A 16,018-nucleotide genomic window follows, 5' to 3' on the forward strand; every position below is an offset into this window, starting at 1 on the left:
AAAACTCCCTGAAAAGCTTTTAGTTGATCCAAAATGGTGCAGCAAGAGAACTGTCAGGGACCAGAAAGAGATAACATATTTCTTTTATATTGGCTTCCCTTCATTGGCTCCCTGTTAAATACAGAATTGAATTCAAAATCCTGTTCCTCACATACAATGTCTTAAATAGTCAGGCCCTATCTTATCTTAATTACCTTGTAGTACAATTAGAGCGCGTCACTCTCACACTGCAGGTTTACTTATTGTTCCTAGAGTATTTAAAAGTAGAATGGGAGGGAGAGCCTTCAGTTTTCAGGCCCCTCTTCTGTGGAATCGGCTTTCAGTTTGGATTCGGGAGACAGACATTATCTCTGCTTTTAAGATTAAGCTTTAAACTTTCCTTTTGGCTAAAGCTTATAGTTAGGGCTGGATCAATTGACCCTGAATCCTCCCTTAGTTATGCTGCAATAGGTGTAAGCTGCCTGGGGATTCCCATGATGCAGTGACTGTTTCTTGTTCAGTTACATTTCAAACTCACTATGTGTTAATAGACCTCTCTGCATTGAGTAATACTTGTTATTAATGTCTGGCTCTCTTCCACAGCATGTCTTTTATCCTGTCTTTCTCCTCTCACCCCAACCGGTAGCAGCAGATGCACCCCACCACCCATTGTCCTATTTTCTACACTTCCTGATCGGAGGAGACAATAGAACATAAATGTAACTGCTGTGCAAGAATACTTCAGATTAGCCTTTAGAATAAGACTGCATAGGATGCTGTGAAATCTCAAGATGTGCATCTGTAATGGTATTTAGGAATAAAGTGTATGGAACTAGCCTAAATCTTTAGAGAAAACCTCCTACTTCTCTGTAGATGGTTAGCCAGGTCCTCCTGCTTCATTTTCTTCAGGAAATCCAGTGTGATCTTCAGAAATGACTCTGTGATGATATTTTTCTCCTCATCATCCGTCCTCTGAATTGCTAAGTATTCTGCATAATCCGGACTCAGAACCTTCTGGATCTTCTTCAGCTCGTTCTTCACAAAAGTGATGATGTTGTTCTCCAGCACCTGGAACACAATTATGAATGACCAAATCAGACTGAAATCACAGAGCCAAAAATCAAATCCATGTTGGACCCACTGACAATCCACTTTCTACAAAGAGCAGCATAAAGATGACTGTGAGCAGAATAGATGTAAAATTATGGTTTAGAAATGGTGGCACATGCACTTGCAATGACTCAGCACTTCTATTGCACTTCTTCCATCTATTCAGTTGGTTCATTAGCCTTCTTTTTTATTAACAGTCATGTATACACAGATATACACAAAATATAATCATCATGCTCTCTCATTGTCATTGGTTACACCATTTGAGTCTCCATACGTTAATATCCCAATGAGCAGGTGACAGGGGCAATGTAGCGAGAGGAGCCAGAAGTGAGCCTGGGAATGGAAGCTTGGCTAGGAAGAAACCCACAGAAGCCCATACTGCCAAGCCTCGATGTCACAAATGCACATTTTATCTCACCATGAAGACTGAACTTACTGGAACTTACTATATCCATGCAGAAAAACATCAAGGACTGTTGTGTGGTATTCACCAAGACTCGACTTAACCCAAGTAAACCAACAGAGGCTATTAAGTTAGCAGGCTGCTTAGTACATCAAGTGGACAGGACGACAGAGTTGTATGACTGGTGCAAAAATAACTGACACCTACTATGTCTGGAGGATATTTGAACATAGCCAATTTAAAGAGTGTCCTACTCGAATTTGATCGACCTTTCCTCTGCCCCACTAGGGGAAACAGGACACTTGATCATGTTTGAAGGATTATTCAATTTGTACAAATATAACATAATGCAAGCTTCATCTTTGTTCCCTTCTGCCTTCTGTTTTTTTTTTTTTTCATTCATTCATTGTTGTTTTCTTCTCGTGGGTTCAAGACTTCTGTTAGGAGTAAAATGATTAAATAAAAAGATTTTTATGAATTTTCATGAACACATAATAGTGAGCAATGTGTTCATTAAGAGTTGGCACTTCATGTTTTCAGGACTAAAAGCTTCATAGAGCGCGATGACTGACTTGAATTATTGTGACTGACATAGCAGTGCTGAGAGTTTTGCAACATACTTGCATATCATAATTATCAGCCAGGATGAAATTTTGTGGGCGAAGTGAGTCCGAACAGAATGTCCTGATAATAAATAGAATCAGTAGGATAATACTAATAATCAAGGTTAGGCAGGGAGGTGTTTTCTCTTCTCTGTCATTTTCCAGGAAAGGAGCAGATGCCGCAATGCAAAGAAGACTCGTAGGAAAACAGCAGGACTGCCATGTCATTTCTGGAAGAAGATAGTCAAAATAGTAATTGTTATTGTTGTGGTATAAAATTGTATGGCCCAATCCAGGTTTTTGTGAAGACAGACGGCTGATTTCACAACGAGGTCCAGCACTTTAAACTTGCAATTTTGACTTCTAAAGTAAATTAAATCTTTTAAAAGACAGACATTCTCCTGATGGTGGTTTGAAGTGGACGCAGGTGTATGAATGATCATGCTCTGACATGAAGGCCTGGTACAGTTGTGGCCAAAAGTTTTGAGAATGACACAAATATTAGTTTTCACAAAGTTTGCTTCTAAACCGCTTTTAGATCTTTGTTTCAGTTTTTTCTGTGATGTACTGAAATATAATTACAAGCACTTCATATGTTTCAAATTCTTTTATCGATAATTATATGGCATTTATGCAAAGAGTCTGTATTTGCAGTGTTGGCCCTTATTTTTCAGGACCTCTGCAATTCGACTGGGCATGCTCTCAATCAGTTTCTGGGCCAAATCCTGACTGTTTGTCCACCCACCTCTTAAGGATTGACAACAAGTTCTCAATGGGATTAAGATCTGGGGAGTTTCCAGGCCATGGACCCAAAATTTCAACGTTATGGTCCCCGAGCCACTTAGTTATCACTTTTGCCTTATGGCACGGTGCTCCATCTGTTACGGCCGTGGCCATAAGAACACTGTGTGGGCTGTTTTGTTATGTGTCTCTTTACTGTGCTTAAGACTCTTTGCAGGTCCCTCCCCTAATGAAGAGTAGTGAGCAGCTGATTGGACCATAGAACACGTGGCCGCGTTCAAAAAGCCGCTCTGACAGCTCCCGCCGGAGACAGAGAGAGAGTGGAGCGAGCGAGCGAATAGTTTGACAGCCGACGCGGTCCTGACCCTGGTTTACAGCCTATATGCTTTTGCTGTGTATTTGTGTGAGTGTGATCTGTGAGAGCCACTCCTGCTGTATTAATTTAGTGCTTAGGCACCCTTAGGCTGAAGCGGAACGGGTGAGCCGCCTTTTTCTTTGGGACAGTTTTCTCCTGTTTTCCGGGTTAGGGAGCGAGGGTTAGTATTGTCATTTGTTTGTTCTGTTTCTTTCTTAGGGTTTAGTTAGTTTTCTCTGGTGGGACTTAGTTGGTTTTGTTTATTATTTTGGCCTGGGTTCACCCTGAAGCTATGCTTCATTACCTTCAATAAAATCATCTTTTTTTACTCACAACTGGTTCTGGATGTTTGGCTTGGGAACCAGGGCGGGGATTTGTCTCTCTCTCCTCCGACCTTATGTGCGTCTCTACACGCCTAGACTAGAGGCGTAACATAAATGGCGGCTCATCCCTTTTCGTTTGTGTGATTGGTTCGTTTCCTTTTTGCGTTTGTGGTGGGGGGGAAACGTCGTGGAGGGTGTGGGAGGACCGAGAGTTTTGTTCGTCTGTGCGGTAGGCGCGAGTTTTGCGGCTCTGGAGTGCGCGGATGCGGTTAGTTGTCTGCAGAGTTGTGTTTTTCTTTGTTGCTTTGCTCGTGATGTCGTTTGACATGGATGATTTTGTGCAACAGCCCTCCATTGAAAAGTTGGAGCGGTGCACAAAAGCAGATTTGTTAGTGGCTAATTTATTCAATGTGGATGTTCCGTTGCATTCTAAGAAGGCGGAAATTAAACAATGTTCGATAGAGAAACTGGTGGACAGGGGAGTGTTTGGGAGGCAGAAAAGCTCGCCGAGTGGGTCTGGGAGTTTCGAGACAGTGGGGGCGGTGGGGGCGGAAGCTGCTGGGGCCATCCCGAAACCTTCCAAGGGGCGGATGACGTCGGGGGCGGAACTCCTGTCGCCGTTCAATCTCCTAAATTTGACCCAACTGGCCAGGTTGCGGCGGGTTTGGTGACGGAAGATCTCAAGCTTGCCCTTCGCTTGAAGGAGGTGGAGCTGGAGGCTAAGGCTAAGGAAGTCGAGCTCATGCATCTCCGCATACGAGCTATGGAGCTGGATCCTTCCAGAGCGAAAGACGCTGTTCCTGCCCATGTAAGTACACTCCCCGACACTTCCATCGTAGACCAGTTTAACGCTAGCAAACAGATTGTTTTGGTACCTCCTTTTAGGGAGGGAGAGGTTGATTCCTATTTCACTGCTTTTGAGCGCATCACAACCACTTTAAAATGGCCAAAGGATGTCTGGAGTCTGTTGTTGCATTGCAAATTATTAGGAAGAGCGCAGGAGGTTTGTGCGAGTCTTTCCATTGCTGACAGTCTGGATTATGAGATTGTCAAATCCACTATTTTGCGGGCTCATGAATTAGTCCCGGCGTATCGGCAGAAGTTTCGTGCCTGTCGCAAGTCCGACAGTCAAACGTTTATGGAGTTTGCACGTGAGAAAGCTGTCTTATTTGACAAGTGGTTGGCTGCCAGTAAAGCAGAGAACTTTACTCAGCTGAAAGAGTTGATCCTGCTGGAGGAGTTTAAGACATGTCTCCCTGAAAATATTGTGGTATACCTTAATGAACAGAAGGTGGGGTTATTGTCGAAAGCCGCTGTCCTTGCCGATGAATTTGTGTTAACTCATCGTGCCGCACTTTCGACGGCGCGCCGTGAGTACACTTCCGCAACTCATTATGCCAAAAGTTATAGGGTTTCCCCTAAACGCCAGACGCGTTCTGCTGCTATTCCTGTGTCAGATCACAAATGTTTTTATTGTCATGAAATTGGGCACCTCGTTGCTGTTTGCCCATCACTACAGCGCAGGGAGCAGGCCCACACGGTAAGGAAGCCGAAAAGTGTGGGTTTCGTTCGTTCTATGTCTGCTTCCACTTCACCTAGCAATGAAGTGGGAAGTGAGAGCTTTGATGACAGCTACCGTCCCTTTGTGTCGGAAGGATTTGTTTCTTTGAACGGAAAAGAGGAGGATCGGGTGCCAATCACAATTTTGCGTGACACTGGAGCCGCGCAGACACTCATTTTGAGGGGTATTCTACCTTTTTTTGATGACTCTTTTTGTGGTTCGGATGCTCTTGTCTGGGGAGTAAAAATGGATGTGCTGCGAGTACCACTACACAATGTGTTTCTTCAATCGCTGCTCGTTTCGGGTTCGGTACCGGTTGGAGTGCGCGATCAGTTGCCAGTGCCCAGAATTGCGATGATTCTGGGGAATGATTTAGCGAACGGGAAAGTGTTTTCTACCCTGAGAGTGGTTGAGAATCCTGTCCCTGATACTTTGTTATCTGACCCTTCCGCTGAGCGCTTCCCCTCTGTTTTTCCTGCCTGTGCTGTAACTCGCACGCACAAGCGCAAGTATGGTGATGTTGATTTGTCTGATTCTTTTCTCTGCGCTGGTGGTGAGCCGGATTCTGAATCTAAAACCTGTGACCCGCTGACGGGCGACTCTGAGGCGATGCTGTCTATTAGCCCATCAGTGACATCTCAACTGCCTTTGGAAGAATGACGTGGCTAAGTATTGTCATTCTTGTCACACCTGTCAGATTAGTGGTAAGCCTAACCAAGTCATTCCAACCGCTCCATTACACCCTATTCCAGTTTTAGGGGAACCTTTTGAACACATACTCATCGACTGCGTTGGTCCACTTCCTAAAACAAAATCGGGCCACCAGTACCTCTTGACATTGATGTGCGTTGCTACACGTTTTCCCGAGGCAATTCCATTGCGCACCCTTAAGGTTAAACCAGTTGTAAAGGCGTTGGTGAACTTCTTTTCTACTTTCGGGTTACCAAAAGCTGTCCACACCGACCAAGGCTCTAATTTCATGTCTAAGAATGCCAAGTTTTGCAATCACTTGGCATTAAACATCAGAAATCTAGTGCCTATCATCCGGAGTCGCAAGGTGCACTTGAGCGGTTTCATCAGACATTGAAATCTATGATGCGGAAATTTTGCCTTGAGTCTGAAAAGGAGTGGGATGAGGGGTTGCCGCTGCTCCTTTTAGCAGTGAGGGAAAGCATGCAGGAGTCGCTAGGATTTAGCCCTGAGCTGGTGTTCGGTCACACAGTGCGTGGCGCGTTGCGACTGCTCAAGGAGAACTTCCTGTCCGACACAGATGCTCCTAAGGAAAATGTGTTGGATTATGTGAGTTCTTTTAGAGAGCGTTTGCATAAAGCATGTGCAATCGCACGCGATGCTCTCGTTGCGGCGCAGGGTAAGATGAAGAGGAAGTTTGATGAGAAAGCTGTGCAAAGGAAATTTGAGGTTGGTGATAAAGTTTTAACACTTCTACCGGTCCCTGGATCTTCTCTCCAGGCAAAGTTCAGTGGTCCGTATACAGTGCAGGCAAAATTGGGTGACACGGATTATGTCATCGACACCCCAGAGCAAAGGAAAAAGTGTCGTGTGTGTCATGTTAATATGATGAAGCCCTACTTTGCTGGTGGTGTGTCAACAGTTGCGACTGTGGGGGTGCCAGGTTCCGAAACCCGGTATGACCCAGTAGGTGATGATTTGGTTTTCGGTTGTGCTGTGGGCTGTGCACGACTTAGGCATTCTGAAATCCTACATGATTTAAGGTCACATTTAACTGAGGTAGATAATGATGTCGAAACAACGTGTGTCGGTTGATTGAGAATCATGCTAATCTTTTCTCGGGCACTCCATCCTGTACCACCGTGCTGGAGCATGATATCGATGTGGGGGACCATCCTCCAATCAAACAGCATGCCTACCGGGTGAATCCCACTAAACGTGCTCTTTTCCAGACAGAAGTCTCTTATCTGTTGGAAAATTGTCTTGCTGTTCCTAGCTCTATTGCGTGGAGTTCCCCGTGTCTCCTAGTGCCTAAAGCGGATAAAACCCCACGGTTTTGTACAGATTTTCGGAAGGTGAACAGCGTGACCAAACCTGACTCCTATCCTCTTCCCAGAATGGAAGATTGTGTCGATAGGGTCGGTTCTGCGAAGTTTGTTACTAAGCTGGACTTATTAAAGGGCTATTGGCAAGTTCCTCTAACATCATGTGCGGCCGAAATGTCTGCCTTTGTTACTCCTGACCATTTTCTCCAGTACACTGTCATGCCTTTCGGGTTGCGCAACGCTCCTTATTATTATTATTATTATTTTGGCCTGGGTTCGCCCTGGAGCTATGCTTCATTACCTTCACTAAAATCACCTTTTTACTCACAACTGGTTCTGGATGTTTGGCTTGGGAACCAGGGCGGAGATTTGTCTCTCTCTCCTCCAACCTTATGTGCATCTCTACACGCCTAGACTAGGGGCGTAACACCATCGTGCTGGAAAATGCATTGTTCTTCACCAAAATGTTGTTGGATTGTTGGAAGAAGTTGCTGTTGGAGGGAGTTTTGGTACCATTCTTCATTCATGGCTGTGTTTTTGGGCAAAATTGTGAGTGAGCCCACTCTCTTGGATGAGAAGCAACCCCACACATGAATGGTCTCAGGATGCTTTACTGTTGGCATGACACAGGACTGATGGTAGCGCGCACCTTTTCTTCTCCGGACAAGCCTTTTTCCAGATGCCCCAAACAATCGGAAAGAGGCTTCATCGGAGAATATGACTTTGCAGAAGATCAATCTGTCCCTGATGGGTTTTTTTGGAGAGAAGTGGCTTCTTTGCTGCTTTTCTTGACACCAGGCCATCTTCCAAAAGTCTTTGCCTCACTGTGCGTGCAGATGCGCAACCCTAACCCTGAGCATGCTCTGCACTGGTGGCACTCCAATACCGCAGCTGAATCCTCTTTAGGAGACAATCCTGGCACTTGCTGGACTTTCTTGGACGCCCTGAAGCCTTGTTAACAAGAATTGAACCTCTTTCCTTGAAGTTCTTGATGAGCCTATAAATTGTTAATTTAGGTGCAATCTTAGTAGCCACAATATCCTTGCCTGTGAAGCCATTTTTATGCAATGCAATGATGGCTGCACGCGTTTCTTTGCAGGTCACCATGGTTAACAATGGAAGAACAATGATTTCAGTTCAAATGCAGTGGTAAGGTTTTTTGGGGATTAAGTTAATTTTCATGCCAAAGAAGGACTATGCAGTTCATCTAATCACTCTTCATAACATTCTGGAGTATATGCAAATTGCTATTATAAAAACTTAAGCAGCAACTTTTCCAATTTCCAATATTTATGTGATTCTAAAAACCTTTGGCCACAACTGTACTTCCTTACGAAAAAAACAAACAAGACACTTCTCAAAAAAAACAAAACAGACTGCAGTCAGAGTGAATGGGTTTTGCTAAATCCCATGATCCCAATTGACAAAATATCTGTGAGGAAGGAATGAGAAGACATATTGACACATTTCACATTTGATATCAAGGAAAACAATATACAGCTAACAAAGAGTCTTATGCGTTAGTCAGGTAAATCAACTGTAGATTTAGTCCACAGTAATTTTTGATATTTAATAAATTAAAATAATTTAGATGCCTAAATTATGAGTAAAACTAAATGACATTTTAGTCAAAAGACTATGACTAAAACAAAATCAAAATTTGCTGACAAAATTAATATTTGCCTTAAGTGAAAAAAAGACTGTAGAGAATCTTAAAAATACTGGCAGCTCCCAGTGCTAACCCTGCCCTGGTAAACAACTTAACCTGTCAATGTTAGAAAAAACGAAAGAAATCTCACCCATCATGTGCTTGACCTGTTTGAACTGTTAAGGAAACCTTATTGATCCATTAAAACACAAACAGCACGTGACTCATCAACAGTTTTCACCTTAAAGCCATTACAATCCTGAACACTGAACTGAAAAAGCACATACAACACAGGCAACAATTACGGGAACAATCACAATGTGCACTTTGATGGGCTTTTAATGTGCAGTAATGGTCTTTTTTAAAGTATACAGTGACAGTGAATGTATGATAAAGTAGAAATACTGGAAGATTGTGATCTATGCCATGAGTGCATGACTGGAATGAGCTGTTGTATTATTTATATACTACAATGTAATTTATTCATATTATTAAATTCACTGAGTCTCATTTTTGATTGCAGCTGAAATGTGTTGAATACCTTTTGTCACCATGACAACAAAGAGCAAAAGTAGTTGTTATACATGTACAGACCACGAATATGGAGTCCAGGGTTTGGTGTTGTAGGGTAGACTGATCACTGGGAACCTCTAAGCTCTCCTTGTCCACTCTGTGGAGGAATCATGAAGAATTAATTCAAGCACATAGTTGGAGAAATTCACCAATCCAGTGGATCCTCAGAGTTTTTAAAGCTTTAAATTGTATCTCACTTACAGTAGAAATGTTACATCTTACAATCATAACCTCCTGATACTGTTGACATAAAGCTGAATCCTAATCAGGATCACTGAGAGTAGAAGTCAAGTTATGATAATTTTTTTTCTAGCAAGAGCATAAATCAAGCCCTTTTTAGGATTAAAACCTGTAAAACATTTAGTAGAGGAGGTAAACCATAAAAATCAGTTGTGGTGGTGTGTGGTTGATAGCTTGGCTGCAAGGGAGGACTGGAGCAGTGGGTTTTAGGTGTGGTGTCAGGGAACACTGATTTTTGCAGCCGAAGAGCATCATCTAATCATGCATTCCCTATTTCAGTAGTAGCTGGGGCCAGAAAGGGGATAGCTGATCGGAGGTGCTGAAACTGAAGCAGCTGGCAGCGTAGTGTAGAGAGCAGAGCGGAGTGCAGAGCATGGCAATGTGTTAAATTGAAATCCAATAAAATAAAAGCCCTTGCGAGCATTAGCATTGTACCGGGTCCTTTGTGTTTACAAGTGGTGGTGAAACTCAGGTTACTGGCATGTTGAAGCAATGACAAATTCAGCCGGTGGAGGCACTAACCAAGATGGTGTCCGAGCTGGCTGTGAGGAGTGAGCTCTCTGGCTGCTCTCGTTGCTTTCAGGGGAAGCCCAGGTGGCAGCGCTGAGCCTCCCAGCAACTGAGTACTTTCCGTAGATGAGAAGAGCAAAATGGACCGGTTAGGGTTTCTCCCAGTCTGCTTCTGGGAGAATTGAATGGGGGCAGAGAACTGGCGTTTTGCGAATACCAGGTGGCTGCATAATGCCACAGTCAGGTGGTTACAGCCTGACCCCATGTTGGGGAGATGCAGCTGTTTAACACTGCTTTACTTGAGCAGTTCGTGGAGGGGCTCCTGGTCGGGACAGCAGAGTGGGTCCATTGCCACTGGCCAGTGATCCTTAAGGCTGTGGCTATTCTGTCCAAGGACAACCTGGCTAGCGGCTAGAACATCAGCAGAGGCAAAACCAACTGGTCCTGGCCCCACAATGAAGGGTCCATGGGCCACCACCAGCATGGCTCATGGCGACGCAGTGGAGGCCATTGCCACCCACTAACCCCTTCTCCAACCTGGGTTTTCGCTACAGGTTCCAGCTGTTATTGACGCCAGGCCCAGCTCACTGGGGGCAGTGCAGACATCATTACAGGAGTGCTTGAGGTGTGCTGACCAGGGCACCTGCACCAGGAATGTCCATTAATGGACAGATGTCCTGTATCATTGGCCTTCCAACACCCTCTCCCAGTTCAGGAGAGGCATACCACAAACCTGTAAGGTGCCAATGGGGTACACATAAGGCTATGGTGGATTTGGGCTGTACACAGACCCTGGTCCACCAAACCATGGTTCTCCCAGGATCATTGCTGGAGTCAGAGTGGATAGAGGTGAAATACGTGCATGGGGATATTCATGAATATCACTTGGTTCCTTTGGAAATTAGAAATAAGGTTACAACTCTAAAGACTTTGGTTAGTTCAAGCTTAATTTTAGGAACAGACTAGGTAGGTTAATATGTTGTGCTGCTTTCGAGGCCACTAGGGACATGATGGGTCTGTGCTTTGCTCAGCAGTCATGCGGGGTCATCTGACACTGACTCTGAGAAGTAGGACACACCAGGGCCTTTTCAGGAGGCCCCACTGACTCCAGTGATTCACTCCACAGAGGAGTTTCTGCTATAGCAGTCTCATGATGATCCCCTACACTCAGCCTTCAATCGGGTGATAAAAAATTGATGGAAAGCTGGTGTGCCCTGAAGTGTCGGTGACATTTCTGCTTTTTGTGTTGGTTAAGGAAAGATTGTATCAAGTCAGTTGTGACACTTGCAAAAAGGAGAACACATTCAGTGTTCTTCCACTTGCACCAACACACCCAGGCCTCCACAAGGTTATCTCCCTTTGAGTTACTGTTTGGTAGGAAGCTACAAAGGGTGTTTGAATTGATTTAAGAAAACTTCTGGACCTGTGAACAGAGCTGCACACATTGGGAAGGTTATCACAGGTGGCGGCGGTCCTGGAGTCCTTGAAGCTAGCGGAGCTCACAGCCAACTTGAAGAATTGTGTAGTTGGATGGAGGGAGGTACATTATTTTGGGTACCACTTGGGAGGTAGGCAGGTGCGCCCGCAGATGGAGAAAACAGTAGCCATCACATCCTGCCCATGTCTCAAGACGAAAAAAGATTTGAGGCAGTTCTTGGGACTGGATGGGTACTACTGCCAGTTCGTGCCCGACTTTGCGGAGCTGACCAGCCCCTTGACTGATCTCACCTGAAAGAGTGCCCCTGAACTTATGTGGTGGACAGAGCAGTGCCAGGTGGTGTTTGTGCAGAAGAAGAGGGCTCTCTGTGGGGAACCTTTGCTTCACACACCTAACTTTTCCCTCCCTTTTATTCTGTACACCAACATCTCAAACAGAAGGGTGGGGGCCGTTTTGTCCCAGCAGGTTAGGGGGATTGAACGCCGAGTGGTGTGCATCAGCTGGAGACTGTTGGACCGGGAGGCACCATAGAGAAAGAGTGCCTTGCCATCCTGTGGGCATTTGACTCCCTTCGTTATTACCTACTGGGCCACCCTGGAATGGCTCCACCACATAAAGGATACCCAAATCAGTGGATTTGCTACATTAAAATGAGGAAAGCAAACCTGCTGAGTGTAAACTCCATTTTAGTAAATCTGACCTTGTGACACCAAACAGCTAAAGGCCACTCACAGTGAAAACTCCTAACACCTGAACTGAAAGTGTTGCTTACATAACACTTCTTAAATAAGCAACACATAATAGTCACAATTACATGAAAGTTGGTATACATCTATTTTGTCCCCAAAATTTATGCCATCTTACTCAAGAACTTACTCAATTTCCTACCCACCAAGTTTGTCTAACTTTGAGCTGTTTATCTGCAGTGGACTTCATAATCACAGCAAGGGCCAAACCATGGTCACCACACAAAATAACAGAGTGATGCTGGTCTCTGCAGCAGCCACCAGCTAACTCAACTCAGCAAGTCAAACACCACAGCCTGTGTTGACAGATGGATGCTTGAAGCCTCCAAACATTTACATAGAAAAGCTTCAAATTCCTTTTTCTGATCTCCAAAAGGCACAAAGTCAGAGAGTAAACTTTCTTTTTCAAATTTTAACAGATTAGAGTTAGATTTTTATTTGATGTATTTTCAAAAAAGTGGAGAAAAGTTGAGAATGACTTTAGTTTGTAGAAGTTAGTATAATAACCACTGTTTGAGTCATCTTTGATGCTCTGAGTTTTATGAGTAAAAGTGAAATATGTGCAGCAATGTTAGTGTTCATCACACGTGACACACAGTTTCATTACAAACAAAACTCCTTCTACTCAGTTCCTCTTTTCTGTGTCTGATTTATTAATATGCCTGTGCACTAAAACTTCCTGTGCAGCTTGCAAGAACTTCCCCTTTCTAAGGTCTGTTGCCAGGGCAACCTGTCTAAACTTAGTCTCACTCTGTCTGTTCCCCATATTCTACAAAAACATGCAGTTTCTGGTCAGCCTTTGACCTAGTCAAGTCTGGGCCTCTCATAAAACAATCTAATGAGCAGATACGCATTAAAAAATATCTATCTATTTCTTAACAGTTACTAACAGCTCACCTCTCTTCAGCAGACAGAGGCTGGACGTTAAAAGGAAAGCCATCTTCTTTGGACTGGTCACTCTTTAAGGACACAGAGCTGGGTTCAGTTCCAGGTTCTAGTCTAGGTCCAGCAGGTCTCCCAAAGATACTGTTAGGCAAAGAAGAGATGAATAACGGTCTTCCTTTGACTCTGAGGGTTCATCAGCGTTGGTTTAGCATACTGTCTGAATGATCCAGAGCTGGACCACAACTGCACATATTGTTTTTCCTTGTCTCTGAGAAACTGGACTAGTTCCTCTAAGGAATCTGTACTGCACACATTTCACTGAGCAACCTTCCTCAGTGCTATTTCAAATTATGCTTCTTCAGTACTTGACAACATTTTATGTACAATGTGACTCGCTTGGTTGCAATTTTTTCACAGAACAAGCGCTGCCTGAGTTGTACTTTTTGGTAAGAGAAAATATAGCCCAGCAGCTAACAAACATGACCTTTCAGCGCTGTACAGTGCAAAAAAACCCCAAAAAAACCCATATAATTTTTAAAACAGTCTGTTTATTTTCCATACATTGCTAGTGTTATGTATGGAATATGCATATACACATATGATAGCTTCGCAAGCCATTTTTTTGTGAAGTCCCGATGAACTTCACAAAAAATTGTGTCCCACTGGGACCCAGAACACCTCACCCAGGAGGCGCCCAGTAGGCATTCTTATCAGATGCCCGAACCACCTCAATTGGCTCCTTTCGATGTGTAGGATCAACAGGTCTACTCAGAGCCCCTCCTGGATGGCTGAACTTCTCACCCTATTTCTAAGAGAGAGCCAGCCTTTAGAGGAAGCTCATTTCTGCTGCTTGTATCCGCGATCTCTTTCTTTCTGTCACTACCAATAGCTCATGCCCATAGGTGAGGTAGGGAGGTAGATCGACCTGTAAATTGGGAGATTCGCTTTTACATCGAGTTCCCTCTTCACCACGCTGGACAGGTACAGCATCTGAATCATCAATCCATCTGTCGATCTCCCGCTTCCTTCTCCTGTGACTCGTTCCCTCTGCCAACTGCTACCTTACCATGGTGGAGGGGTTTGTATGTCCCAGGGATCCCAGGGGCTATGTTGTCCAGGGGCTTCTGCCCCCTGGTAGGGTCTCCCATGGCAAACTGGTCCCGGGCGAGGGACCAGACAAAGAGCAATTCAGGAGACCCCTCTGAGAAGAACAACAATGGAACAGTTAACTCTGCCTAGGATAGGGTTACCGGGGCCCCACCCTGGAGCCAGGGTGTGAGGCCCGGGGAGTGAGCCATAAAGCAAACATCTGGTCGCATGGCTTTTCTGTCCCTTTTTGGGGCTGTGTATGTTTTTCTGCACTGATGCAACTGGAGCCTCATCGTCTTGTTTCTGCTATATCGTGTGTGGTATATAGCAGAGATGACAATAAAGTTTACTTTGACTTTTTGACTTCAATGTCTTGTCACCCTTTTCTGTTTTCTCTTTTATGTTCCTCTCCTTGTGTCTCTTTGCACCTGTTTTCAGCCCTAATAAATGCTTCACTTTTTGTTACGTCTTTGCCTGCTTTGAGTGTTTGCTCTGCACAATAACACAGGGTCTGCTGCCACAGCCCTCACAAAAATGTGGAAAGTTCAGGTGTAAATACTTTTATTTTTCTGCTTATGATTTTGAAAGATTGGCATATGCAAACAGTAAGAACACTGGGACTCTTTGTTTTATTGGTTTTATATTTTGCCCTTTATCACTGTTCCTCTTCCCTACTGTTTTTCTTTCCCTCTTTCTTTCTCCCTTTTTCTTTTCCCCAGTCAAGTCTGTCCCGTGTTTAGCAAGTGAAAATAAACTAAACAATAAAAGCAAAGGTGAATCAAATACACCAAGACGGCAAGGCTGGGATGGTCCATTTGGTAAAGGAAATCCGTTGGGCATCTTTCTTTGCCTTTAGACAATAATTGTGATGGCAAAATAACCAAACGGAACAGGCAAAAAAAAAGAAAAAAAAAAGAAATGGACACTGGGAGTGAAAGACAGTAATACACAGGTGGATACTGTTAATGTTTGTTCAAACTTGAACAAGAGATAAAATCTGGAAGGCAGGCCAACTCCACTGTGTCTTCATTGCTATTGAGCTTTATCTGTATTTGCAGGAATTTTTTCTTTGTTATTGTGACACTACCCCTGGGAACCATAACAGATATCAGAAAATTATTCCAATCCATTTGGTCTAGTTCTGTCTGTATTTCCACAGCTGACTGCATACAAACAGCAGTTTACAGGTATTTCTTGCTGCACCAACAGTTTGTCGGGTCAAGGAGGAGGTGTCGCTGCGGTGTTTGGAAGCCGGTTTTACTGTCGCTCAATGGTCTGACATTTTTCATCCTTTGAACTACAGCTGGATAAAATTGGAAATAAAGATCCATTTTACTGTGCTGTAGTGTATCGTCCACCTGGCCTAAACAGCATGTTTTTAAAGGAGTTCAGTGACTTTTTATCCTCGACTTTGAAGCTGTCCAGACTGGTTATAGTCGGGGATTTTAATATACACATTGATGATGACTCTGACCTCTTTGCTAGCGGTTTCCTTAGCGTCATGGATTCTTTTCATTTTACTCAGCATGTGTCTGGTCCCACACACACCAAAGGACACACACTTGACCTTGTTTTTACTTTAGGTTTAAACATTGATTTTATTTGTACTGAGGACATTTTTATTTCGGATCATCATTGTATTCTTTTTAATCTGTCTTTTCATTTGTCCCTCTCTCCTATTCGACATGTGGTTAGCTCTCGCATCTTAACTTCCTCTACTGCTGTAAAATTTTCTGATGCTTTTAATTTAGTTTTTATCTCCTTATAAAGATGTTCATTTTTTAACAAATCTTTTTA

At 43.9% G+C, this 16,018-nt stretch overlaps 1 protein-coding gene across 5 annotated transcripts in view; it reads right to left on the bottom strand.

Moving 5' to 3' along the window:
• The window catches only part of LOC146510903 (stonustoxin subunit beta-like), a 360,716-nt gene that overhangs the window by 222,232 nt on the left and 122,466 nt on the right, over positions 1-16,018 (bottom strand). For 3 of the 5 annotated variants that reach the window (XM_085172837.1, XM_085172836.1, XM_085172841.1), the window contains exons 3-5: positions 13,145-13,273; positions 9,335-9,410; positions 843-1,047 (exon numbers count right to left, since the gene is read on the bottom strand). The exons of 1 other annotated variant lie outside the window; for it this stretch is intronic. In XM_085172837.1, coding sequence (XP_085028963.1) covers positions 843-1,047; positions 9,335-9,410; positions 13,145-13,273 — 410 coding nt within the window. Of the gene's footprint in view, positions 1-842; positions 1,124-9,334; positions 9,411-13,144; positions 13,274-16,018 lie in introns of those variants that run through there. One more of the 5 variants, XM_085172840.1, reaches the window with a different exon arrangement.

Source organism: Neolamprologus multifasciatus, chromosome 9 (assembly GCF_963576455.1).
Source record: "Neolamprologus multifasciatus chromosome 9, fNeoMul1.2, whole genome shotgun sequence".
In the NCBI taxonomy this organism is placed as follows: domain Eukaryota; kingdom Metazoa; phylum Chordata; class Actinopteri; order Cichliformes; family Cichlidae; genus Neolamprologus; species Neolamprologus multifasciatus.